The 25,026-nt window shown below is 37.6% G+C and overlaps 1 protein-coding gene across 1 annotated transcript; it reads left to right on the top strand.

The window, feature by feature from the left end:
• The first annotated feature begins 579 nt into the window (after positions 1 to 579).
• PCF11 (PCF11 cleavage and polyadenylation factor subunit) lies at positions 580 to 24,560 on the top strand. Its single transcript, XM_052661640.1, has 16 exons — positions 580 to 1,059; positions 4,717 to 4,842; positions 6,618 to 6,806; positions 7,167 to 7,361; positions 8,173 to 9,287; positions 9,706 to 9,886; positions 9,993 to 10,476; positions 10,998 to 12,562; positions 14,408 to 14,507; positions 18,821 to 18,940; positions 19,442 to 19,547; positions 20,823 to 21,006; positions 21,559 to 21,714; positions 22,083 to 22,175; positions 22,727 to 22,762; positions 23,631 to 24,560. The coding sequence occupies exons 1-16, from the start codon at positions 868 to 870 to the stop codon at positions 23,844 to 23,846; spliced, it is 5,058 nt and encodes a 1,685-aa protein (XP_052517600.1). The 5' UTR covers positions 580 to 867; the 3' UTR covers positions 23,847 to 24,560.
• Positions 24,561 to 25,026: the final 466 nt, after the last annotated feature.

Here is a 25,026-nt window from a genome sequence, read left to right as displayed (position 1 = left end):
GCCCTCGGCTCCGGGAGGGGACGGTCGGCCGCCACAGCGGGGTCCGCCCAGGCTCTCGGGAGCACCTAAGTCGTAGGACGCGCCGGGGGTAGGCGGGGCGCGCCAAACGCCTCCTCCCGGTTCAGCCCTGGCTTTCCGCCGCGGCCGCCGGGCTGCCGGAAAGGCTGATGATTGACTGAGCGCCTCAGCGGCCCGGGCGATGCGGAGGGAGGGTCGAAGAGCCAGCCGCTGAGCGCTAGCCTTAAATCGGTTGGGTTGGGCCTCGGGAACAGCCTCTCCCGGGCCCACTGGCCTCCCTGAATGGGTTGTTATGGCAACAAATGACCGAACAGTCCCTACGAATCGGCCAATGAGAGAGGCCGTCTTTTCCACCCCACTTCTGAGAAAGAGGTGTTGCGAAAGCCCGGGTAGGATCCCGAGAAGAAGGTGGTGGCCAGGACGTTCGGCGGAAGGGCCGGGGGCGGGGCTTGTGACGTTACAGGGCGAGCCAATCGCGCCTTGTGTTATCAACGGCCCCGCCCCTTTACCGCACATTTCCCCTCCCCTAGCTCATTTCGCACGACGCAGCGGTTGGGAACACAGACATTTTCGGAGCTGGAGCCGCCACTGCCGCCGCCATTTTGTGTCTGTGGAGAAAGAAGATTCTGTGGCGGCTGGAAGTGGACGGAGGTCACCCGTGAGACGGCGGCGTTTCATACCCGAGGTTCCCCCTGTGTCGTCCCCCAACCCCCCTCCGCGGTCAGCATGTGGTGAAGCCGGAGCCGCGAGAGACCCGGGGAGAGGAAGAGAGGAGTCGGAAGGGAGGCGGGGTATCCAGAGCGGCTTCAGCTTCAGCTGCGGCGGACCTCGGAGGGGGGCCGCGGCGCAATGTCAGAGCAGACGCCGGCCGAGGCCGGTACTGCGGGGGCCCGGGAGGACGCCTGTCGGGATTATCAGTCGTCACTCGAAGACCTGACCTTCAATAGCAAACCGCACATCAATATGCTGACCATTCTAGCCGAGGAGAACCTGCCCTTCGCCAAGGAGATCGTCTCTCTCATCGAGGCCCAAACCGCCAAGGTTTTTATACACCCCGCAGCCTCCTATTCTTCTAATACTCCCTGATTTTAGTGTCAGCCTCATCCCAGGTCTCGCTTCCATCCGAAGGGGGACGGTGTTCCTCCTCTCCAACCCTCCCCACCTCCAACTCAGGCTCTCGGTCTTTGGCCCAGGCTTCGAGCATGGGCCTCGCTCGGGGGGAGGGAGTGGGGAGGATCAAGGGTGGAGTCCCACTTCCGCTCCCCAGCTCCCTATTTAGGCCACTGCCTCGTGTATCCCGACACACGCGCTCCGTTGGGGAGGGGGAGACTGGAAGGCAGTTCGTGGTGTGGGGAAGGAAGAGTTAAAGCCTTTTGAAGTACCCCCCCGCCCCGGGAAGGTGGGGAGTGATTCTTTCCCCGTTCCCGGCCCCCCCTCCCCGAGCCCTTTTGGGTAATTGTGCTCTGTGGGTTGGAAGGAGGTGAAGGGGGACCTGGGAGCGAGCTGTTGGGGGGTGGGAATAGGGCCTTGGCCCCGAGTGGAGCAGCCGCCTGTTAGGAGCCCAACATGGCGCCTGGAAAGCACATGATGCGAAAGGGAAGAGAGGAGAATCCATTCTCTGCCAGCCAGGCAGCTGCTCACACCCGTCATCCCCATTTTGGGGTGGGGGCGGCTAGATAGAACTTGTGTACATTCTCCTGTCGGAAGGTCTCATTTGTCCCCAAATCCGGGAAAATTGGGGTCGAGGGTGCGGTTGGAGAGGGTGGGGAGGAGATCTTATCCAACCTGTAGGTGGAGAACTGGCCCACTGGGTAACAAGTACTTGTAGTTCGTTCTTTTTTTTTTTGAAAAGTTCAGTCCCTCCTCTTCCTTTTCTCCTTTTTTCCCCCCTCCCTTCATTCCCTGAGAGTGAAGACGTTCTTTGCTTCACCCCTTGACAGTAGTGGTCCTCTGCCACCCTATATTTCCCTATAGTTCTCCTCTTCTGTGGATTCATGTGGGAGCGATGTGTCATTTTTTACTGTTAAACTTAGTTATCGTAATGAGTTTTAAAAGCTTCCCAGTAACACGTTTTAAGTTATTTTTGAAGCTTGTACTTACGGTTTAGTTTTTTTTCTAGTTAGTGATTGAAATGATCAGGATCAGCCTCCTCTTAGCAGAGTGAACCCCTTTTTAAAGGCCACTTTAACAACAACCACCAATATATTGTTTAGAGGCGGTTTCTGTCTAGTGTAAAACTGAGTGGTCTGACTTTAATAAATGGTTTTGAAATGTGTGACTGGTATTATAAAATTTGTGAATAAAACATATGAAATATGTATTTGTCTTTTTTATTTACCTTTGTAAGGTGTAGAATTTGTTTCCAAGACTTATTTTTATCTACGTGGTTGTGTGTTTTAAACAAAAGTCTTTAAGTGACTTGGGTTCATTCTTATAGGTTCTGTCCACTCTTTTGGGTAAATGTGTTCACAAGATACACGGTTTCAGGCGGTCCTTTCATACTTTAAAGAGGACAAAAAGTAAGGGTGTTTTTTTTAAGCCCCAACAAGTTTGTCCTGCTCAGTCTGACAGCTCAAATACGAGTCCTTATTCACCTTTTCCTGTGAATGTCTGTGTGAAACAGCTTTTGTTCTTTTTTGAAAGTATGAGATTTTAAAAGGAAGCATTCCTCATATTCAACATCCTTTTTATTGATACCACAAACATGTTGGACGTGAAAACTTAAGTTTTTGCCTTGTTGAAGGCTTAACATTAAATGCCTTTTCTAAAAAAACAAAAGTGCACTTGCGTTTTTAAAGAAAATATCATTGGTTTTTAAAATCCTACCTCGTATTTTTGGGGTTACTAATATTCCACAGAGCCTAATATTTAGCAGCTCAGGTTGTCACTCAACCGTTTCCTTGCTGGTTTTTAAAAGGATCCAGAAGACCTTCGAGAAGTGAAAGCTAAATGCTGAATATAGTGCCCACATTAAAATTTGTATTTGTGTATGGCTACACAGTGGTGAAAATAGATGGACTATTTGCTGATGAAAGACAGCTGAAATTTTTTTTGGCACACATTTCCTGGTTATTTTTGTAAAGCCAGATGGAGGGAAAGATGTAACAGTCACTTTGGGGAAATATCTTAATGAGGGATGGGGGCAAGGGTGAGGGGAGGGATTTTCTGTCATTTGGTAGCAAACTGGCTTGGTTTTGTGTTTCTGGAGGTGAATGTTTGTGTCCTTATCCTCTAGTGTCTCAGTATTACTAAACTTAAGGATTCACACTTTGACTCCTCCCATGAGGCAGTAGTAGTGAAAAAATATTACATATAAGGATTCATTTACTTGTACAATAAAAAGTTAGCCTACTGAACAGATTCTGGTTTTAAAGAGCCTGTTTCTTCATAAGTACAACAATGACTAAAATGGTATAAAACATGACATGGTAAGATAAAGACACAGCAGTACAGCAATTGACATGTTGGTAATAGTTTACCCACATGCAATGTCCTTGTGAAACCCTTTTATTAGTACTGTAAAAAACTTTCATACAAAGTTATTCAAAGGTTTCCTTAGTCAACTTTAGTTATCAGAAGCAGGAGCACTTCCACACACTTGTATGGGCAATTGGTTTTGTGAAATAATGGTGGTATTGTGTACTGCAGAACTGTGAGCTTACCCTAGCTACAGGTAGCTTTGGGTAAGTTGTTCAGGGTTAAGATTCCTATACACATGGGAAGGGTAAAATGGGTCAATTTTGTTTTAAATCGTGGGTGCTCCTGTGGAGTGGGAGTTAACACTTGGTTTATGTGGTGTGTTTTAATGCTCCTCAACAAGTCTGTGAACCTGCTGATGCTTTCTGGAAACTTGCTGTGCCTTCTAAAAGCCAGTGATGGGTAGGCTTTACAGTTGAGCGGGGGCAACGTTTCTTTGCTTTGAAAAGGGCCACCTGTATCGGCGTCATCATACAGGCCCTACACAAATTTAGAACCTTGGTTTGTGCTGGTCAGAGGAAAACTATTTCGACGGAGAGTCCGTGCGGTGAAGAAAATCTTCAGGACAAATCCTGGTTTCCAGAGTCAAGTTCAACCTGACTTACATGACTCAGCGGCTGCTCCATCCAGTTTTTCTTGTATCAGTAACAACTTGCACTTTTATGCCTGTTAATGTGCAAGTTTAAAAGTTTTTTTTTTTGTCAGTAACTTCATATGTGAAGTGTACTTAGTTTCTTTTGTTCATTGGATTATAGAAAAATAATCCTAATGATTTTACAGGTAACAAGGGTTCATAGACTTTAACATATAAAAGACTAGGGCCAGAGGTCTGAAAACTTTCATTGAGTCTGGGTACATCAAAGTTAATGTGGGTCACAAAGCTTACACTTGGATTGCAGAAAATGTCCACCCCCTTTTTTGGTCACTTTTAAACACATTTTTTTTACTATACAAACTTGAAATTCCATTGATTGTTAAATGAGGGTACTAGAGACTTTTTTCTTTCCGGTTAATTCTGAAATTTGTATGCTCAACTAAAGACCGTTGTAAGAGGTGAGAACTTGAACACCTAAATTTCATAAAGGTTAATAATATTGATTCAAAAGTATTTAATACCAACAAAATAGAGGTCTGTATTGTAGCTTAAAAACTCATTTTTAAACGTAATTCTTTGGTGGCAAGACATTATACTAAACTTCTCAGTTTCTTTTTATTACTCAGGCTCCCTCCTCAGAGAAGCTTCCTGTTATGTACCTTATGGATTCTATCGTGAAAAATGTTGGAAGAGAGTATCTCACTGCCTTTACTAAAAATCTAGTTGCAACATTTATTTGTGTGTTTGAAAAGGTATATATACATTTAGAAACATTTGAATTTTTTAAAAAAATGTTCCTGATTAAATAAATTCTTGCCTTTGTGTTGGGTTTTCTTGGGTGGTGAAATGTTTATTCTTTTTGGGCTAAAGTTAGTGTTTTATACCTAAAGTGGGTGCTAGGTTTTTTAACATCCATTCAAAAACAGATGAGTTTGCTTGTAGAACTTTTTATGTGTGTTTATTTGATAGAAGATCTGTTTCATCACTAGAATGTAGGCAAAAAGATCTGAAGCTGTCAAGAGTACTTCCAATGTCATTGTTTAGGTTTCTGGTGTTAGGATGTTAACTATTTCTTAAAAAGCCTAATGCTAGTGTGTGTCAACCTGTGATTCCTGAAACTTGATTTTTTTTTTTTTTTCTCTTCTGGAAGTGTTACTCTTGTTACTTTGTTCAAGTATATTTTATGAGATATGTGAATAGTGGATCAGTGAAATGCTTTAGGTTATTTTGGAAGTAACCCCACCCCCCACCCCCCATGCACCAATTCTGGACCTTCTTAGAGTTTAGAAGAAAGGATTGTTAGTTTCTTTTACCTAGAAATTATAAATTCCTTCTATAATGTTGTATCTGATAGTTTGGTTAATATAGTTATGTTGAGGAAGACAAAGGATTTGCTGAAGTAATTCTTTTTCCTGTCAGGCTTCATCTTTCACAGTGAGCAAAAGGACATTTATAAGATACTTGGGTTTAAATACTGTTTCTAACCAAAAAATGGATGGTTCTTAAATTTTAGGTATCTTGAGTAATCTTATAGTTGTCAGGCTTGGAGAATTGGGATTATTTAGAAGGAACTACTGGTTATTAGATTTTACTTGTTTGTTAGAAAATGTGTAGTTGCTACTTGAGTAACTCTTTTCCCTTTAAGTTCCTAGAGAAAATAAATGCTAAGTAAGTATATGCAGAAGAAATTTGGAAAGCCATATTTCAAATTGTATTAATAGAACTTGTTAATAGTATTGTAGACCTTTACTAAATCCTTCTTGCCTGGGACTTTAAGGAGAAACCAACTTTGCATTATAGAAATAGGGATGCTAAACCAGTTTTCTTGGTTTCAGTTTCGGGATGTTCAAATTCATTTGGGTATTTGGTAGAATACTTTCACTGACTCTTAACTAGACCTTAACACTGAAGATGATGAAAATGACTGTAATAAATATCTGAAGATTCAAATATAGTTAAAAATCTAATTCAGTTTTCCCAAGTGCTAGATTTCTCTAGATGGTAATTAAAGTATTATTGTGCTCATCACAAGCATAAGCAGTTAAGTTACATGAAACTAAAGCATGAGCAGATATGTTATATAAAACTAAAGCTTACCAGTGGGTAAAATTTTGTGAATTTAAATTATTCAGGTGTCTACCACACTACAAATAGCTTGTTCATAGGTACTAACCATATTGCATTGCATGAAATCAGTTAAATAGTTTTTACTTCTAACTTTGTACTAAATGTAAATAACTTAAAATTTAAGTCATTAGATAAACTACTTTCTAGTTTTATATTTTTGTCTGGAGTAAAAGTTACATTAGGAATACTATGTGAAGTCTTTTTTTTTTGACAGTTTTTTTTTAAATAACTTTATATGTGCAAATACAATTTTATTAAATTATTACTGTTATATATATATAAGAATGATAAGTATGTGTGCTATATGTGAAGTAGAACTGAGATTGATGTAGCATTATACTTGATATATAAAATATCCTATAGTAACTTAACAAGCCATAGAATTGTTCTGTTGTTCTAGGTGGATGAAAATACTAGAAAAAGTTTATTTAAATTACGTTCCACATGGGATGAAATATTTCCTTTGAAGAAACTTTATGCCCTGGATGTCAGAGTCAATTCGTTAGATCCTGCTTGGCCTATTAAACCTCTGCCCCCCAATGTGAATACATCTAGCATCCATGTGAACCCTAAGTTTTTAAACAAATCGGTAAGTTTTAACATAAATGATATGTAACTAATATTTTCAACTGTCAAGTTTTGACTTCTCTAAAATTTCTTGCCAGAAAAAAGTATCAAGAATATGCAGTGCTGAATCAGTTTAATTAGAAAGTTCCCCCCCCACCCAGGTTCACAGTACCTTTAAGATAAGTATTGTCCTTATTTAGTCCATAAAGTATTTATTTTGGTTTTTAAATTCCTGAAAATTTTCTGTGCTTTTAAACATGATTAGCCGTTTAAAATTATGGATAGTGTTTATTAAAAGAGAAACTGATAACTTTTAGTTCCCCCTTAGCTACTTCCTTTTTAGCTGTGATTTTTTTTTTAAACAAATTATTTTTTCTTGTAGCCTGAAGAATCTTCAACACCTGGCACAGTGGTCAGTTCCCCTAGCATCTCCACTCCTCCTATTGTTCCGGATATACAAAAGAATCTTACTCAAGAGCAGCTAATAAGGCAGCAATTACTGGCAAAACAAAAGCAGCTGTTAGAACTTCAGCAGAAAAAGCTGGAGCTTGAACTTGAGCAAGCTAAGGCACAACTGGTAAGTAAAGATTTGGTATTTTCAGTATTTTTAAATTTGCCTTCTTATGGAGGTGGAATTATTTAGTATTTGTATTAACATGTTATGTTTGTTAACAGTGTATTTGTTTTGCCTTTATTTTGCAAATTGAGGTATATTTTTTAGGCCAAATTTTTGTATCCTTATCGTAAAACTCGGGAATCTCTGTTAGCTCACCTGATAAGGAATCTGCTTGCAGTGCAGGAGACCTGGGTTCCATCCCTGGGTGGGGAAGATCCCCTGGAGAAGGGAATGGCGACCTACTCCAGTATTCTGGCCTGGAGAATTCCATGAACAGAGGAGCCTGCCAGGCTACAGTCCATGGGGCTGCAAAGAGTTGGACATGACTGAGCGACTTTCACTTTATTGTAGAACTCGCTTGAATATACACTGCACTATTCTCTTTCAAAAACAAAGACAAAAAAGATTGCTGTCTTATGAGATAGCATCTTAGTTTTGTTAACTTCTTAATATCAGTCCCCAGATGGTATGTTGTGGCAAATGTTTTTGCCTAGTCTTTATTGTGAACTTAAGGTTTCATGAGCAGAAATCTTTAGCAGGTTCCTTAGAAGGCTACCAAAAAAAAAAGCCATTAGAAGATTTTTTTTCCCCATTCTACCTAAAAGTTATAAAACCCCAAAGTAGAGAACCAGGAAGAAATAACAGGCTACATAAATAAATATGATCTTTCTCCTTTTATTTTTATCTCCACTTAAAATACCAAAAGGATACACTGAAAATAATGTTGGAATGTTTTCACAGCTGTAACATGAACATATATTTTGTATTTCAGGCAGTTTCTCTTAGTGTTCAGCAGGAGACATCCAACTTAGGTCCTGGATCTGCACCATCCAAATTACATGTTTCACAGATTCCCCCAATGGCAGTTAAAGCTCCTCATCAGGTTCCTGTGCAGCCTGAGAAAAGTCGTCCAGGTCCATCCTTACAAATTCCAGATACAAAAGGAACTAACCGGGATCCCCGTCTTAATAGGATGAGTCAACACTCTTCTCATGGAAAAGATCAAAGTCACAGGAAAGAATTCCTAATGAACACACTGACCCAATCTGATATTAAGACAAGTAAAACTGTACCCTCTGAAAAACTGAATTCATCCAAGCAAGAAAAAAGTAAATCAGGTGAAAAAATAACCAAGAAAGAACTTGACCAATTGGATTCTAAATCCAAATCTAAATCTAAATCACCGTCACCTTTGAAAAATAAATTATCCCACACAAAAGACTTGAAAAATCAAGAATCTGAAAGTACAAGGGTGTCTGATATGAGCAAGAGAGATCCACGATTAAAAAAACATCTTCAGGATAAGACTGATAGCAAAGATGATGATACAAAGGACAAGAGAAAAACTGTAGAAAAAAAGGAGAAAGATGAGCACGTGAAATCATCTGAACACAGACTGGTGGGAAGTAGAAATAAAATCATAAATGGCATTGTACAAAAACAGGATACAATAACGGAAGAATCAGAAAAGCAGGGGACAAAACCAGGGAGATCGAGTACTAGAAAGCGATCAAGATCACGATCACCCAAGTCTCGGTCACCAATTATACATTCTCCCAAGAGAAGGGACAGGCGGTCACCCAAACGAAGGCAAAGGAGTATGTCTCCAACCTCGACCCCCAAAGCTGGGAAGATTCGCCAGTCAGGAGTTAAACAGTCACACATGGAAGAGTTTACACCTTCCAGGGAAGAAAGAAGTGCAAAGAGAAGTACTAAACAGGATGTTCGAGATCCAAGGCGCATAAAAAAGACTGAAGAGGAACGACCACAAGAGACTGCAGGTCAACATTCTACCAAGTCAGGCACTGAGCCAAAGGAGAATGTAGAAAATTGGCCAAGTTCCAAGTCTACCAAAAGATGGAAATCCGGTTGGGAAGAAAATAAAAGGTAGGATGTTAACGTTTTTAATCAAGTAGAATAATGTGTACCTTTAAAAACATGGTGTTACTTTAAAAACTGGATAATGTTTATTGGGTATACTGATAATGTTTACTGGTATAATTAGTACTCCCCCCGCTTTTAATTCTTAAAACCTTGTCAAGTTAAGTACCATTATTATTGCTACCTTACAGATGAAGGAAACTGAAGTTTAGGAAGGTTAACTAATCTACCTAAGGTGGCACATCCAGGATACACAAGAATCAGAATTTATATCTGATTTTCCTGGCTTCAGATCTTGTGCTCTTAATCATTTAATTAACTTTTATGATGTGTGTTCATTTTAACCAGATCCTATTAAGGATCTTTGAATATGGTCCTGAGTAAGTATTTTTTATAAAGTAACATATTCCTTTTATGGTTTCAGTTTACAACAGGGTGATGAACATAGTAAAGCTCCTCATCTAAGGCATAGGGAGAGCTGGTCAAGCACTAAAGGAATTTTGTCACCTCGAGCCCCAAAGCCGCAGCATCGATTAAGTGTAGATGCCAATCTTCAGATTCCTAAAGAGTTAACTGTTGCAAGCAAAAGAGAATTACTTCAAAAGGTAGCTACCACGCTCCCATGTAGTCATGATTCTCATTTTGTCTGTAACTTTTGTAAGTACTTTTTATATTTAAAATATCTGATTTCCTTTTATCATCCCTATGCAGACGAGTGAACGTTTAGCATCTGGTGAAATTACACAGGATGAGTTCCTTGTTGTTGTGCATCAAATACGACAGCTATTTCAGTATCAAGAAGGTAAACATAGATGCAGTGTACGGGATAGTCCTACAGAAGAAAATAAAGGTGGATTAAAAAAGAAACCTCTCTTATCTGATGCTGAATTAACCTACTATGAACATAAAGCAAAACTGAAAAGGACACAGGTTCAGCATTCATTTCCAAGACTTGATCTCTTAGATCCTGATATTTTTGACTACCCTTTGACTGATGCCTTGTTGTCTGGAATAGAATGTGAGCCATCCAAAAGTAAACATGCAAGTAGGAATAGTGGAGCACAGTTTGACAGAAAAGAACAATTTAGTGAAAGAGCAAGACGTCTTTCTCCTATATCTGGGAGTCGTACTTATGCTGAGAATCTTTCACCCCATGAGGGCCGGAGAAGACATGACGAGCAAGTCTCTTCTAAAGGTAGAAAAAGTTAAATCAGATTATACCTATTGAATCACACAGCAGTGAAGGGAAAATGAACAAGCTAAGTGGGGATGGATTTTTGTGACTGTTCAGACTGCTGCGTTGTTTGTTTTGTTTAGTTTTTTCCCTCAAAGGGGAGGGAGCTAATACTAAAAGGGTCGACTGTGTGTTAGGTACTTAAACTAGTAATCTGATGCATTCCTCACAGTGACCCAATGAAGTATATATTATACCCATTTTACAGATAGGAAACAAGACCAGAGAGGTTAAATAACTTGCTCTCAAAGTCAAATAATTAGTAAATTGTCTGAGTGGGGATTTTTTTTACCCCGGTGTGTTTGGTTCTAGAGGGCGTTCTCTTACCTGCTGCTTGTTGCTGTCTTTTCCCTCCCCTCTGATAGTGAGATAGTTATGGGTGTTTTTGAATAAATATTTACAAGAATATAGGAAGAATATTTTAAGATAATTTGATATAAATTATCAGATTCAGGGAAATAATTTTTTTTTCCTTTTAAAAGGTGTACGAGAAGAGCAGAGATCACCATTCAATGATCGTTTTCCACTTAAACGACCTAGATATGAAGATTCAGACAAACCATTTGTAGATAGCCCTGCGTCAAGATTCGCCGGCCTTGATACAAATCAGCGACTTACGGCTTTAGCTGAAGATAGACCGTTATACGATGGACCTGGCAGGCCATCAGTAGCGAGAGATGGCCCAGCCAAGATGATTTTTGAAGGACCTAATAAATTAAGCCCTAGAATTGATGGACCTCCTACACCGGGTTCTCTTCGGTTTGATGGGTCACCAGGACAGATGGGGGGAGGTGGCCCTTTGAGATTTGAAGGACCACAAGGCCAGTTAGGAGGTGGGTGTCCTTTGAGATTTGAAGGTCCTCCAGGACCAGTCGGGACACCGCTGCGATTTGAGGGTCCGATTGGTCAAGCAGGAGGAGGTGGCTTCCGATTTGAAGGTTCCCCTGGTCTGAGGTTTGAGGGATCTGCAGGTGGTTTGCGATTTGAAGGGCCAGGGGGCCAGCCTGTGGGCGGTCTCAGATTTGAAGGACATCGGGGTCAACCTGTGGGTGGTCTTAGGTTTGAGGGACCTCATGGTCAGCCTGTGGGTGGACTTCGATTTGAGAATCCTCGAGGTCAGCCAGTAGGTGGACTTAGATTTGAGGGAGGTCATGGTCCATCAGGAGCTGCAATGAGGTTTGATGGACCTCATGGTCAGCCATCAGGTGGGATCAGATTTGAGGGCCCATTGTTACAGCAGGGAGTTGGAATGAGGTTTGAGGGCCCCCATGGTCAGTCAGTAGCTGGTATGAGGTTTGAAGGACAACATAATCAACTTGGTGGGAACCTTAGGTTTGAGGGTCCACATGGTCAGCCAGGGGTTGGGATCAGGTTTGAAGGACCGTTAGTCCAACAAGGAGGTGGAATGAGGTTTGAGGGTCCTTCGGTCCCAGGAGGTGGCCTGAGAATCGAAGGACCTCTGGGTCAAGGTGGTCCAAGGTTTGAAGGTTGTCATGCTTTAAGGTTTGAAGGGCAGCCAGGTCAGTCATCACTCCTGCCAAGATTTGATGGATTGCACGGTCAGCCAGGTCCTAGATTTGAAAGAACTGGTCAGCCAGGCCCACAGAGGTTTGATGGACCTCCTGGACAGCAGGTTCAACCAAGATTTGATGGTGTGCCTCAGAGATTTGAAGGCCCACAACACCAGCAAGCATCAAGGTTTGATATTCCTCTTGGTCTTCAAGGCACACGATTTGACAATCATCCTTCACAGAGGCTTGAGTCAGTATCTTTCAATCAGACTGGCCCATATAATGATCCACCTGGCAATGCTTTTAATGCCCCATCCCAAGGACTACAGTTCCAAAGACACGAACAAATGTTTGACTCACCTCAAGGACCAAATTTCAATGGACCACATGGCCCTGGAAACCAGAGCTTTTCCAATCCCCTTAACAGAGCTTCTGGACACTATTTTGATGAGAAGAATCTTCAGAGTTCTCAATTTGGAAACTTTGGCAATTTACCTGCTCCAATAACAGTAGGAAATATTCAGGCATCTCAACAGGTAAGTCTGTTACTCTAAAGTTACGTGAACCATTTTTAATGTGTCTAGTGTTTGAGAAAGGTTTTTAGGATATAGTTTATGGGTTGGAAAGGGCTTTTAAAGATTTAATTTTTTTTAGTAAATTTTTGTTTTCGGAGGAAGTTTTTAGTGTACTTTAAAACCCCCACTGCTAAGAAAATGGGATGACAGTCTTTAGGAACCGAAGTTTGTGATTTAAATCCAAAATTGATCTTAGTTCTTTCAGGATCTAGAGAACCTTCCGAATCTCCCTCCCCTTACCCCCACAAAATCTTGGTTTTTTTTTTTTTTAAATAGCCTTGTTTTTTTAAGAGTCATTTTATGCTCACAGCAAAATTGAGGTATGGAGTATAGGAATTTCCCATATACCCCTTGCCCTTGCATATGCATAGCCTCCCTGTTACGGCTTTTCATTTTATGGGTTGATTTTTATTTTTTGGCTTCAAAGGTTATTAAAGTATGATACAGTTGTGTGTGTTTCATAGACCTGTGCTACATTATACAACTGTTAAGCCTTGATAAGCTTTTAAGTAACCATAAAGCTGATTTTAAAGACTGTTCTTTGAGAACTTCTTAGCCTGAGTTAAATAAACAAGAAAATCAAATATTTTTACAGTCTGTAGTTCTTTTTCTTCCTCTCTTTTTACTTTTCACTACCTTTCTGTCATTCCAGTCAAATAGAGTTGTTTGATGTTAACTTCTTCTGCATATATTTTAAAATGCATATTGAAATAATGTTAAAGCTGTATGCTTGTAATTTGTGATTAATTCGGTTGATATTAATGACTATTATTGTTTGCCTGTTCACATTCTCCAGGGCTAGATTTACTTTTTTCCAGGTACTGACACTTTCTTACTAGGATGAATTCATTTATATTAGTAACATTGCATGGAAGAAAGTCTAAAACAAGAAAGCTTTTAAAGCATGTTGTAAGCATCATTGTTAAGAAAGCGGCCTTCTGTCCATATCCAGTGGCTTGAGAAAACAATTGGCCTCCTTAGATTTACTCTATTACGTGTTCTTAAATGATACTGTAATCAATAAGATACTCGAGAATGGGACTTGACTTAGTCTTGCTCCTACATTATACAGAATTGATGGGGGTTTCATACATAAGAAAAAATACATACCACTAAAGGTTCAGAGGAATCCTGAACAAGGCTTATAAATGAACACTTGTTTATATGGTAGCAGTATGCAGATGTCCTATCTCACTCTCGAGTACAATATTTGTATGCATATACAGTACTTGTTTCCTGGCTGTTTTATTTTTTAACAGTCCCCTAAAATGTTTACAGACTACTTTGGAACTCAAAGTTCGGTGGCTAACAGAATGATCATAAAGCAGTTCAGGTTGCTAATTAAAGCAGGCTCCTGAAATGTGTAAAGAAGTCAGGTCAGGAGTTCTGGCCTCAGCTCTGATGTTTACTGGCTGTTATGATTCTGTATAGGTCACATATCTGCATGTCAGCTTTTCTGTTTGTAAAATAAGAGAATGTGCTGGCAAGGTAAAGTGATTTGTGTAAGGTCACACAGTTCACTAGTTGTTGGCTACCTTAAGTTTGCAGGGTATCTTAAACTTCAAAGAACTTTCACATCCATTCTCAGTTTCTTATATTTCTATGAAAAATCTAAAGGGAAGGTAGTATTCTTTTCTATAGAAAGCCTTAGAAGTGAAAGAACTAGTCAGGTCATACTTTTACATCTTCATTATCATAAAAACCATTATGATATCTGTGACTATTTTAATGTATTGGTAATTTGAATGTTAAGATTTTAGTTAAAATAGAGAAAAAACTATCTTAAAACCAAGATTTTTCTTAAAGGTTCTGACTGGTGTTTCTCAGCCAGTAGCATTTGGCCAAGGACAGCAATTTTTGCCAGTTCATCCACAAAATCCTGGAGCATTTGTTCAAAATCCTTCAGGTATGTTAACTTTCTGAGCTTTGTGTTTCTCAAAAGACAAATAATTATTGTTTGATTGAATAGCTACCTTGCCAGTTTTAGAAGATGACAATTTTGAGAGGGCATATGCAATTTAGAGAAATTTAATCTGACAGGAATGTTTTGCTTCCTTTCTTTGCTTGTTTGCATTGTTGATGTGTTTTCACATTAATCCCCTTTACAACTATAGATGGTTAGCCAGGATTGATAGACCACAAACAGAGTTTTGTTAGGTGGCAGCTAGAGGTTGGGATAGGAATGTGACATTTGTGTTGAGATAAAATGAAATCAGTGACAAATCGCAGAAGTCTTAGTTATTTGATACTTTGAATTTTTGTTTTGTGTGTATGTGATGATCCAGTTAACATTAAGTGAATACTGGGGACCTCATGTTATAAGTTGATTCATTTATATGTCTTTATGGATGCCCAAGTAATAATTGTACACAACATGCTGAAAGAGAAGTAGAAAAATACTTCTGTGATTTCCTAGCTGATGTCCATGATAAGCATCTATGGGGTGAAACATAACAGTGTTATGAATACAATAACAATAGTAGATCCTGAGGCTTTAAAAATAAGTTTTAGGGAATTCCCTGGTGGTCCGGTGGTTAGGACTGTGCACTTGCACTGTTGAAGGCCTTGGGTTCAATTCCTCGTAAGGGAACTAAGCTCCTGCAAACCACGTGATGCAGGCAAAAAGAAAAAAAGAAGAAAAAGTTATAGTTTTAATAGGTGAAAAATGGAAATATGTAAGTAAGAATTGCTGTGAAGTCAATATACTGAGCTAACTTAACCAAATTATAGTGGTACTTGCTTTATTTCTGAATCATTAAAACAGCCATTTTCAGAAACATGGTCTAGTGTGCCTCTATTAAAGGGTACAAATTTAGAGTTTTTGAAAGGTTCCGAAGTAACAAGTAAAGTCCTAGCCAAACTCTAGTTTATGGATTAATTATTCAGCTGTATCATCACAAGAAACTAAATTAATTTGAACATTTTGCTTTTAATTGCTAGACTGACAGGATTAGTATTTTCTTATTTTCACATAATGAAAAGGGAGCAAAGTGTTAGGATTCTAAAGTCAAAAGAGCAGGGATAGAACCTCTGCTCTGCTGCTGTACATGTAGGCAGAGTGTATATAAGCAAATAGCCTCTCTGGGCTTCATTCAGATTTTTCCTGTGTAGACAGGATATGATAAATGTCAGGATTTGCCCGGGACTCTTTATTTTTTTTCAGAGAATCAAATGAGATAGCAGATGCAAAAGTACTTTGTGACTTGTAAAGTGCTATATTAGTGTATTTTCCTTGAGAACTCAGTTTTTCTTGTTGAGTGGAGGGTTTGTTGTATTGGAGTTGGTAGCATGACATACTGTGCAACAACTCTTAAGTTTTGCTCTTTTTTGTATGAGATAATATACAAAACCTGTCAGTGTTCTTTTGCTTTAATAACCTTAGGATGCTTATGTATACAGGGCATAGCAATGTCACAGAGGAAATCACATCTTATATCCTGGGTTGGAGGTTATTGAATATGTTAGATATGCCTTCCTTCTTCTTTTTACTTAAAGAGATATAAAAAGTATTCAGTGTTTGGCTTCTCTCAAGGTCTTTTTCTCAATATTTAAAGTATTTTTTCCCTTGTAGTAAACATACTCTTGTTCGTTTAGTCATTCAAACAAATATTGATCATTTGCTGTATGCTAGGCATTGTGCTAGGATAACTTTAATAAGGTTTATCCTTCTAAGAGCTTTATAGTGTAGCAGGATCTGTAGACTTTTTTTTTATTTAAATAGTTGTTCAGTTACATCTGTTGGTTGATAAACTAGACACCATCATTGGGTACCCAAGTTTGAAATTCCAGGTCTGTTCTGAGAATTACCTCTTATTCCTGTTTCTAAATGAACAGAAAAGTAAATCTGAGACTGTCAAAGCTTTTTGTTTTCTGTGGTTTTTTAAAAAATTATATGTTATAGGTATACAATATAGTGATTCATAATTTTAAAAAGTTTTGCTCCATTTATAGTTATTGTAAAATATTTACTATATTCCCTGCATTGTACAATATATTGTTGAGTTTATTTTATACCTGATAGTTTGTACTTCCTAACTCTTTACCCTCTATATTTATATTGCCCTTTCCTTCTTCCCTCTCCCAACTGGTCACCACTCATTTGTTCTCTTCTTTTTTTGTTATATTTGCTAGTTTGTTGTATTTTTTAGATTCCACATGTAAGTGATACCTTACGGTATTTGTTTTTCACTGACTTATTTCACTTGGACTGTTTTTCTTTAAGCAAATATTATATATACTGCCAAATACCTCAGTGCCTTTATAAATATTAATTCATTTAATCCTTATAACAACCTCACGTGGGAACAATTATCATTGCCCTTTTATAAGTAAAGTAAACTGCTGCTGCTGCTGCTGCTAAGTCGCTTCAGTCATGTCTGACTCTGTGCGACCCCATAGACGGCAGCCCACCAGGCTCTGCCGTCCCTGGGAAAGTAAACTGAGGCACAGATAAGCAACTTAGCATGTAACACAACCAGAAAGTGGAATTTCTAGTTAGAATCCCAGGAGTCTGATTCCTGGCTCTTTTTCCTACAGTTCATGTTCTTGATCACTAGACTTGGCTGCTGGCAGACATGTGATCAGCTAGTTAGGATTCCTAGACATATAAATAACTAATTCTAATGAAATGTAAATGTTAAACTAGTGTGTGAAATGACTGTTGTAATTAACTTATTCATGTAGTCAGACATTTCAACAGACATTAACTAGCCTGCTGTACACCAGGCACTGTGCTACATGTAAAGAGCGTGTGCATGGTAAGTTGCTTCAGTCGTGTCCAATTCTGTGCGACCCTATGGATTGTAGCCCACCAAGCTCCTCTGTCCATGGGATTTCCCAGGCAAGAATACTGGAGTGGGTTGCCATTTCCTTCTCCAGGGGATCTTCCTGACCCAGGGACTGAAGCCACATCTCTTAGATCTCCTGCATTGGCAGTCAGGCTCTTTACCAGTAGCACCACCTGGGAAAGAGCATGCAGTGGTTAAGGGCAGAGAGTCTGTATTGTATTGTGGTGGTGGTTCAGTTGCTAACTCATGTCCGACTCTGTGTGCCCCGTGGACTGCAGCGTGCCAGGCTTCGTCCTTCACTGTCTCCCTGAGTTTGCTCACATTTATTGTATTGTGGATGCAAATTGAATTTCTCCCATTAAGAGGACTTTTTAGTGGTTCAGAACTGTTGTGTAAAGGTGTGGTAAATAAGATGGATAGTAATGGTACACAAACATTAAAATACTTGTCTTTTATAATTGAGTTAAAGAACTATAATTTTTAAATTAGTGCTTAGCCAAATATGGAATTGGATTGATTCCTTGCCAGTGAGCTTAAGGAGAATATTGTTATTCTTGTTTCATTTATTCAAATTATTGGGGCTTCAGTAATTTGCCTGTTCAGCAGTAGTTTGAGCTGCTTTCCCAGGGCAGTGATTAAGTACAGGTCACAGAGGTAGGTATATTCTGAGCCTTATGGCTCATCTCCTTGCATTAGTTCCCCTGGGTAGTTATGGGGAGGCGGGGGAGTTGGGGAGCTGGGCAGGAGTACTTCTGTGTAGGCTCTGGTTATTTTTTTTTCCTCTTGGAAATCTGTGCTAAGAGATGGTAGCCTACTTCATCTATATAAGACTACCTTTCCCAATATAGTTACGTGAAGAATAGAGAATTGAAAGGGTGAAAAGTTGGATCTAGAGGTGTGCTACATTGCATAGAAAGAAGCATTAAGCTTTCTGTCCTCTGCCTTTCTTTGGCATGGATTAATTGGGCAACAGTAGGTAATACTGGTTTTTTAAGATAATACACGAAAGTGAAAGTGTTAGTCGGTCATTTGTGCCTGACTTTGCAGCCCCATGGACTGTAGTCTGCCAGGCTCCTCTGTCCATGGGATTCTCCAGGCAAGAATACTGCAGTGGGGTTGCCATGCCATCCTCCAGGGGATCTTCCTGACTTAGGAATTGAACCTGGTCTCCTGCACTGTAGGCAGGTTCTGTCTGAGCCACCAGGGAATGTCCTTTTAAATATTTGTGGTTTCAGTACTTGTCGTAAATAGATTTTTAAGAGGTGATGATTTGCTGACATAAATTGCAAAGTACATTTTTAGGTTTTGGTAATTACACTGATCTTAAGATTTTTTTCAAAGTTAATATTGATAGGATATCTTAAAAAAAAGTTTTAAAATGTTTAGTACAGTTTGCCTCTTCTACTTTTAAGAGTGTTATTTTTTTTTAAAGGAGCCCTGCCTAAGGCTTATCCTGATAATCATCTCAGTCAGGTGGACGTAAATGAATTATTTTCAAAACTGCTAAAAACAGGAATTCTCAAATTGTCCCAGCCTGATTCAGCTACAACACGTAAGTATGGATCTGTAATTCATCTACACAAAGCTTAAGTTATAAAGACATGATATAAAATGGTATGTTCTATGATAAAGAGTTCTTACAATAATTGAATTCTTAGGTATACTTTGTTTTTTGAAAATTAAATATAACTGGTTTATAATGAAACTTAAAAATATTTTAACATGGAACTGTTAGCTTTATAGTGGACACTGTATCAGTTAACAAATATTCCTGCAAATACCATGTGCAGACTTTTTCTAGTTGTTCGATATTATTTTAGGCTATAAAAATAATTAGACTTAATGAGTTTCATAAAGATTGACTTTTAACAGATCAAACATAATATTACTTATCAAAATAAATGTATTAGGTTCCTTGGCCGGTTAACCTAAGATCAGAAGCCCTGAGTAGACAAGATGGGGTTCTCCATATGCTTTTAACACTCTAGTGTTCCGCTGTAAAGAATACATGGAAACTGGTATTTAGAAATTTGTTGTTTCTTTTCAATTGAAGAAGTAAATGAAGTTGCTGCTCCGCCCCCTGCTGAGGAGGAGGAAGATCAAAATGAAGATCAAGACGTTCCAGATCTTACCAATTTTACAGTTGAAGAATTAAAACAGTATGTAATCTAGTTCTCTGATTTCCTAAGGTAAAAGGGACGGTGACTTTCTAACAGTGGTTATTATCATTAGTGCCATTCATCTTACCCCTCTTACTGTTTTATAGCAAGTATAAGGAGATTGAGTATTAGGTATTAGTAAGTCACTCATGTCTTTACCTTTATTTCCTCCTAATCATAACTTTTTTTCTTTACTGCTATTCTTCATGCTTTTGAAGTTAAGAAAATGAGGTTTTTATAGGCTGGGATTTAAAAAATTAAAACTTCATTTTACAGAAATAAAATCAGAAAATAAAGTTACCTACAATTCCCACTTTACTGATAACGTTTGGTGTTAACGCTGATAACATGAGTGTTAACATTTGGTGCATATATTTTCATTTTTTTATTGCCTATATTACTTACATAAAATCATTACAGTTGCTTTATTAGATCCATTATGTTGAGCAACTTCATAAAAAAAAATAGAACTTCTGATTTAGTACATATCTTGATTTATCCCATTTAGACAATTTGACTTCCTGAAAGTGAAGACTTGGTTGGGTCTTCTGCTGTCCTACCAGCTCTCCTCTGTATAGTTATAAAACCATTTCTCATTAAATTTTTATTCAGTAGTAATAGTATGCCTCTAAATATTTTGTTTTCTGGTATACAGAATACTAGTGTACTATGCTTTGCTTTATTCTATTACTTTAAAAACTTTTTTAGAGTTTTTAATGGCCTGTTTGTTCACTTACTTGTTCTGCATTCCTATTTCTTTCCAAATAGGGAGCCTAGAATTTTTTAAAAAACTGATTATTGCTGACCTCAGTTTCTCTTTCCCTATTCTTTAGACCAGGGTGGGACAGTTACTCAAAACTGTGAAGTTCTGGAAAGGTGAACCTGAATTGTTCTGCCATATCCACCATGATACTGACATTAATCGAAGAATAGGCCAAGTATTACCTTATTAGTGGGCCAGTGATCATTCTGTTATTTGCTAGAGGGAAATAAGTAACTGAGCCAGGTCTGTTGATAAGAGGGTAGACTCCACGTTCCAAAATTTAACCAAAGGTAAGGTAAAGACAGTCAGTGATACAATACTAGAGAATATTATTGATCTTTAGATAGTAAGTCTCAACCAGCTCTAGGCTGAAACATTATTTTGTCACATAATAATGGCTTCACCATTATTAAAATGTGGAAAATTGAAGTACTTATAACTGCCTTTTTTTTTTAAAGGCCATTAAGCCATGTTATCAAAACTAAAAATTATTTCTGTATTTTTCAAAATAGACGCTATGATAGTGTTATAAATCGACTGTACACTGGTATTCAGTGTTATTCCTGTGGAATGAGGTTTACAACATCACAGACAGATGTATACGCAGATCACTTGGACTGGCATTATCGACAAAATAGAACTGAAAAAGATGTAAGCAGAAAAGTCACTCATAGGCGTTGGTACTACAGTTTAACAGTAAGTAATTCATGTGCCTCTGAACTTTTAGCCTTTAAGTTATATTTCTAAAAGTAAATTTAGTAATTGATGAGTACTAGTGAATTTTTTGAATAAAATTTGACCCCTAGAATATAAAATGCCTTTTTAATTAAAAAAAATTTTTTTTGAAGAGTACGTATTTGCTTGTATTAGAGTAGAACACAGGTTTGTTCCAGCTCTAAAATTCCAAGGTTCCATGACTGATTTTTTTTTTTTTTGGTAAATTATAAATGAAATTTATCTTACTTGCATAAGTAGTTGTAACTGTAGAGGTAGTGGAGTGTTGATACTAAGATCTTAATTGTTCATTAATTGCTTTATGTTGTCTATTAGTTATGGGGTTCATAGAGATGACAAAATTTTAAATAATCAATATTAAAGTATATTGTAGAAGAATGAAGTATATTGTAGAAGAATGAAGTATATTGTAGAAGAATGAACTTTTTATATTGAAATGGCATTATATTGAAGGTGTTCAGTAAGAATTTAGAAACAAATGAATATACTCTTTTTAAATTAACTCTTTTTAAGGACTGGATAGAATTTGAGGAAATAGCTGATCTGGAAGAACGTGCAAAGAGCCAGTTTTTTGAAAAGGTACATGAAGAAGTTGTACTCAAAACTCAGGAGGCTGCTAAAGAAAAGGAGTTCCAGAGTGTACCGGCTGGACCAGCAGGAGCAGTCGAGGTAAAAGGGAAACATTAAATTTTCTATCTTTGGTCATGCCTTTCACTTCCTTTAAGTAAATAACCATAAACATATAACTTTATTTACATCCCTCTTTAATGATTTTAAGATTTCTTATAAGCTTTACTTTTCAGTGTTTTTGAGTTTGGTTTTGCATTTTATACAAAAATGAGAGCAGTGAAATATTAACTAATTTTACATGGAAGAATGCAAAATTCTTGGGTCTTATTTTGTATTATATATTTGAACGTTGTTTAAATTTTCAGAAAACTCTTGTTTTCTCCATGTAACAAAATGTTTGCTTATTTTTACTTAATGGGATTAAATGTGTTGTTACATAAACTTCATTTTTATGATTCTATTTTTAGAGTTGTGAAATCTGTCAAGAGCAATTTGAACAGTACTGGGATGAAGAGGAGGAGGAATGGCATTTAAAAAATGCTATTAGAGTAGATGGAAAGGTAATTTTCAGCTCTTTATGATGTACTTTATAAGAAAGTTAAGATTTAAAAATTTTTAATTTTGTAGGGATAGTTCTCAGAAAACTTTTTATTTTATGGTTTTTAATAAAAGCAGTATTTCTTAAGTATTTGACTTTAGGGAGTCACAGTATTTGAGATGGAAGGCGTTTTACCAATCATCTGGTCTTGTACTCATTTTATAAAAGAGGCTGCCTAACTAGTTAATGATAAATCCAGCACTAGGTCTTCTGAGTCTAGCTAGTCTTCTGCTTAATCACACTATTTTGATCTGAATTTATATTTCATCATCAAAACTCATATATTAACTAGTTTACTATATCATGTTAACTAAATATACAAAGGAAGCTTTAAGAAAAATCAGAATGAAAATTTTGTTTTTATCTGTTTTTCTGACCAAGTGATTTTCTTTGCCTTTCCAATGATAGTTTTCCTTCTGGTTTAAATTTAAAAAGAAAATTTTATCAGAATAGTCCATTAGAAATGAGTATGCATGCATGTGAATACTTAAAACTTTTTTGTTTTTGCTTCAGATTTATCATCCATCATGTTATGAAGATTATCAAAATGTAAGTTCTTTTTGGTTACTTCTTTGTTCTCATTTATACTGTAAATTTTATTTTTTGTATCAGCATTGTTATTTTAATCTTGATATGTTGAGCTGTTAGATTTGATGGCGCATTTAGGTTGTTCACTAAATATTGGTGATAGATTGATATGGTCTGTTGAGATTTTGTGTCATTTTCCTTGCATTCTTTTCGTTTGAATCTTGATCTTACTGCAGCATTAGGCTTAGAGAAATGTGAGGAAGACTAAAAATGAGAAGGTTCATGATGGTTAATAATATTGTACAAGTTATGGGTCACATTTACTTCTTTTACATACCCTACTCAGCCACATATAGGAATAATTTTTAAATTATCATATATGAATTATGAAAAGACACCAGTGTATTGACCTTAGAAGTTTAAATTTTCCTATTTGTAGTGACCTTTCTTTTTTTTTTTTAAACAGTGAAACATTGACTCTCAGTGAATGTTTCACAGGTTCAAGGGGCAGTTTGGAAGATACACTTAGGTCATCAAAAGATTAGACTTTACAGGATGTTTTGATGGAGTATTTGAAACTAGGAGTCACACACAAATCGCAGGATATACGTAGGGGGTTATAGTGGGGTTAAAATACAGAAACATGTCTAGTCATTTAATCAACTTCTTTTGGCCTTATGACTGCTTTTCTTACCTTATCTCATTACTTGAGTAGATAAAAATCAAGTGCTCAGTAATTGGCTGCCTTTATGGCATATTTTGCAGGACAGCAGGGTTTTTAAATTGCATTTGGTATATGTGTGTTTCTTTGCCCATAAAAGGGTCTTATAAAACTAAACGTCATTTAATGTGTTATTCGTCAGTACTTAAAGGGTTTTTCATTTTGTAGACATCTTCATTTGATTGTACACCATCTCCCAGCAAGACACCAGTTGAAAATCCCTTGAACATTATGTTGAACATTGTCAAAAACGAATTGCAGGAACCCTCTGAAAGTCCCAAAGTTAAGGAAGAACGAATTGATACTCCACCAGCTTGCACAGAGGAAAGCATAGCAACAGCCACTGAAATTAAAACAGAAAATGATACAGTCGAGTCAGTTTAAATAAAATGAGAAAGGTATGTTTTTCTTTTTTAAAAAAAAAGCTGCTGTTGAAATCTAGAAGGTGAAGACATTTTTATGTATATATAGACATATCTATATAAATTGTCTAGCTGAGGCAGGGCCTTCAGCTATCATTTGGTTAATAAATACATTTTAGTATTTGCATTTCCTACTGCCTGCACAGTTTCAGGTGCTTGTCGTGTGAAAGTTCTGTAGATGTGTGCAAATTTAACAAAATGAAATTGTATGTGTAAAAATGTACGATTTTCACTTGTGAAACTGTAAATTATAAATAAAAAATATTTTTGCTATCAATGGAGTGTAATATTTATGCACACCATCAAATAAAGACAGTGTTTCTGTACTTTTTATTGGGTGAAAATGGAATTAAACAGCAACCTCAACATAAGATTTTTTTCCAGCAGCTTCCCATGATTAAAGCAAAGTCTGAATTACTTTTATCCTTCAAAAGGGGGTTGTGGCGAGAGCACTGTGGGACTTTTCTCAAATTGAAAAGGCAGATTTGAAAAAATTTTAAATGAAATAGGACATATTTGCATATCTATGTATCTCCAGCTAGAGAGAACCATCCAGATGTCCATTTTTGAAAAGTACCTAATGGAGCAACTTTTATTCTTGGACAGTGATGCCATCAAAAGATTAACAAATATATTTAAATACTAAAGGTGATTTTTTTTTTTAATGACATTTTTCAGATTTGTCAGTTTAATGCAGATGAACATATTTCTATTTTAAGTTACAGGGGAATCTGTAAGAATGTTAATTTGAAACATGGTTAACCTTTTTTCCTTTGTTGGTTTTGACTGAATTAGATGGATGCCATGAGATGTTAATATTCATACATGTAATAAATAGAATGATGAAGAAACTCCAGTTTGTATCTCTTTATTTCTTGAGTGCCTTCAGAAAGTGATTTCCTTTTCCTTTGTCTTTCATCACTCTGTTCTTTAAAACATGAAGAAGGCACTTGCTATGAGCTGGGCACTCTGAGATGCAAGATTAATCTTTTCTGCCATCTACTGGAGGAGACAGGCTATTAGAAAACAACAAAAGTCAGTGTTTAGCACTTATTATATGGTAGGCATATTACATATACTCTGATGCTTATAAATCTAAATGGTAGATGGTATTCTCACTTTTGAGATGAAATTAAATCCAT

This window comes from Budorcas taxicolor, chromosome 25 (genome assembly GCF_023091745.1).
Source record: "Budorcas taxicolor isolate Tak-1 chromosome 25, Takin1.1, whole genome shotgun sequence".
NCBI classification, from domain to species: Eukaryota; Metazoa; Chordata; class Mammalia; order Artiodactyla; family Bovidae; genus Budorcas; species Budorcas taxicolor.
This window is presented reverse-complemented; position numbering and strand designations above follow the sequence as displayed.

What these genes read in the sequence shown, in the direction of transcription:
- PCF11 (XM_052661640.1), top strand. Translation starts at nt 868, where the DNA reads ATGTCAGAGCAGACGCCGGCCGAGGCCGGTACTGCGGGGGCCCGGGAG. An exon ending in CTAAGTTTTTAAACAAATCG is followed by an intron (nt 6,807 to 7,166) that starts GTAAGTTTTAAC and finishes TTTTTCTTGTAG; the next exon opens with CCTGAAGAATCTTCAACACC. An exon ending in AAAGAGAATTACTTCAAAAG is followed by an intron (nt 9,887 to 9,992) that starts GTAGCTACCACG and finishes ATCCCTATGCAG; the next exon opens with ACGAGTGAACGTTTAGCATC.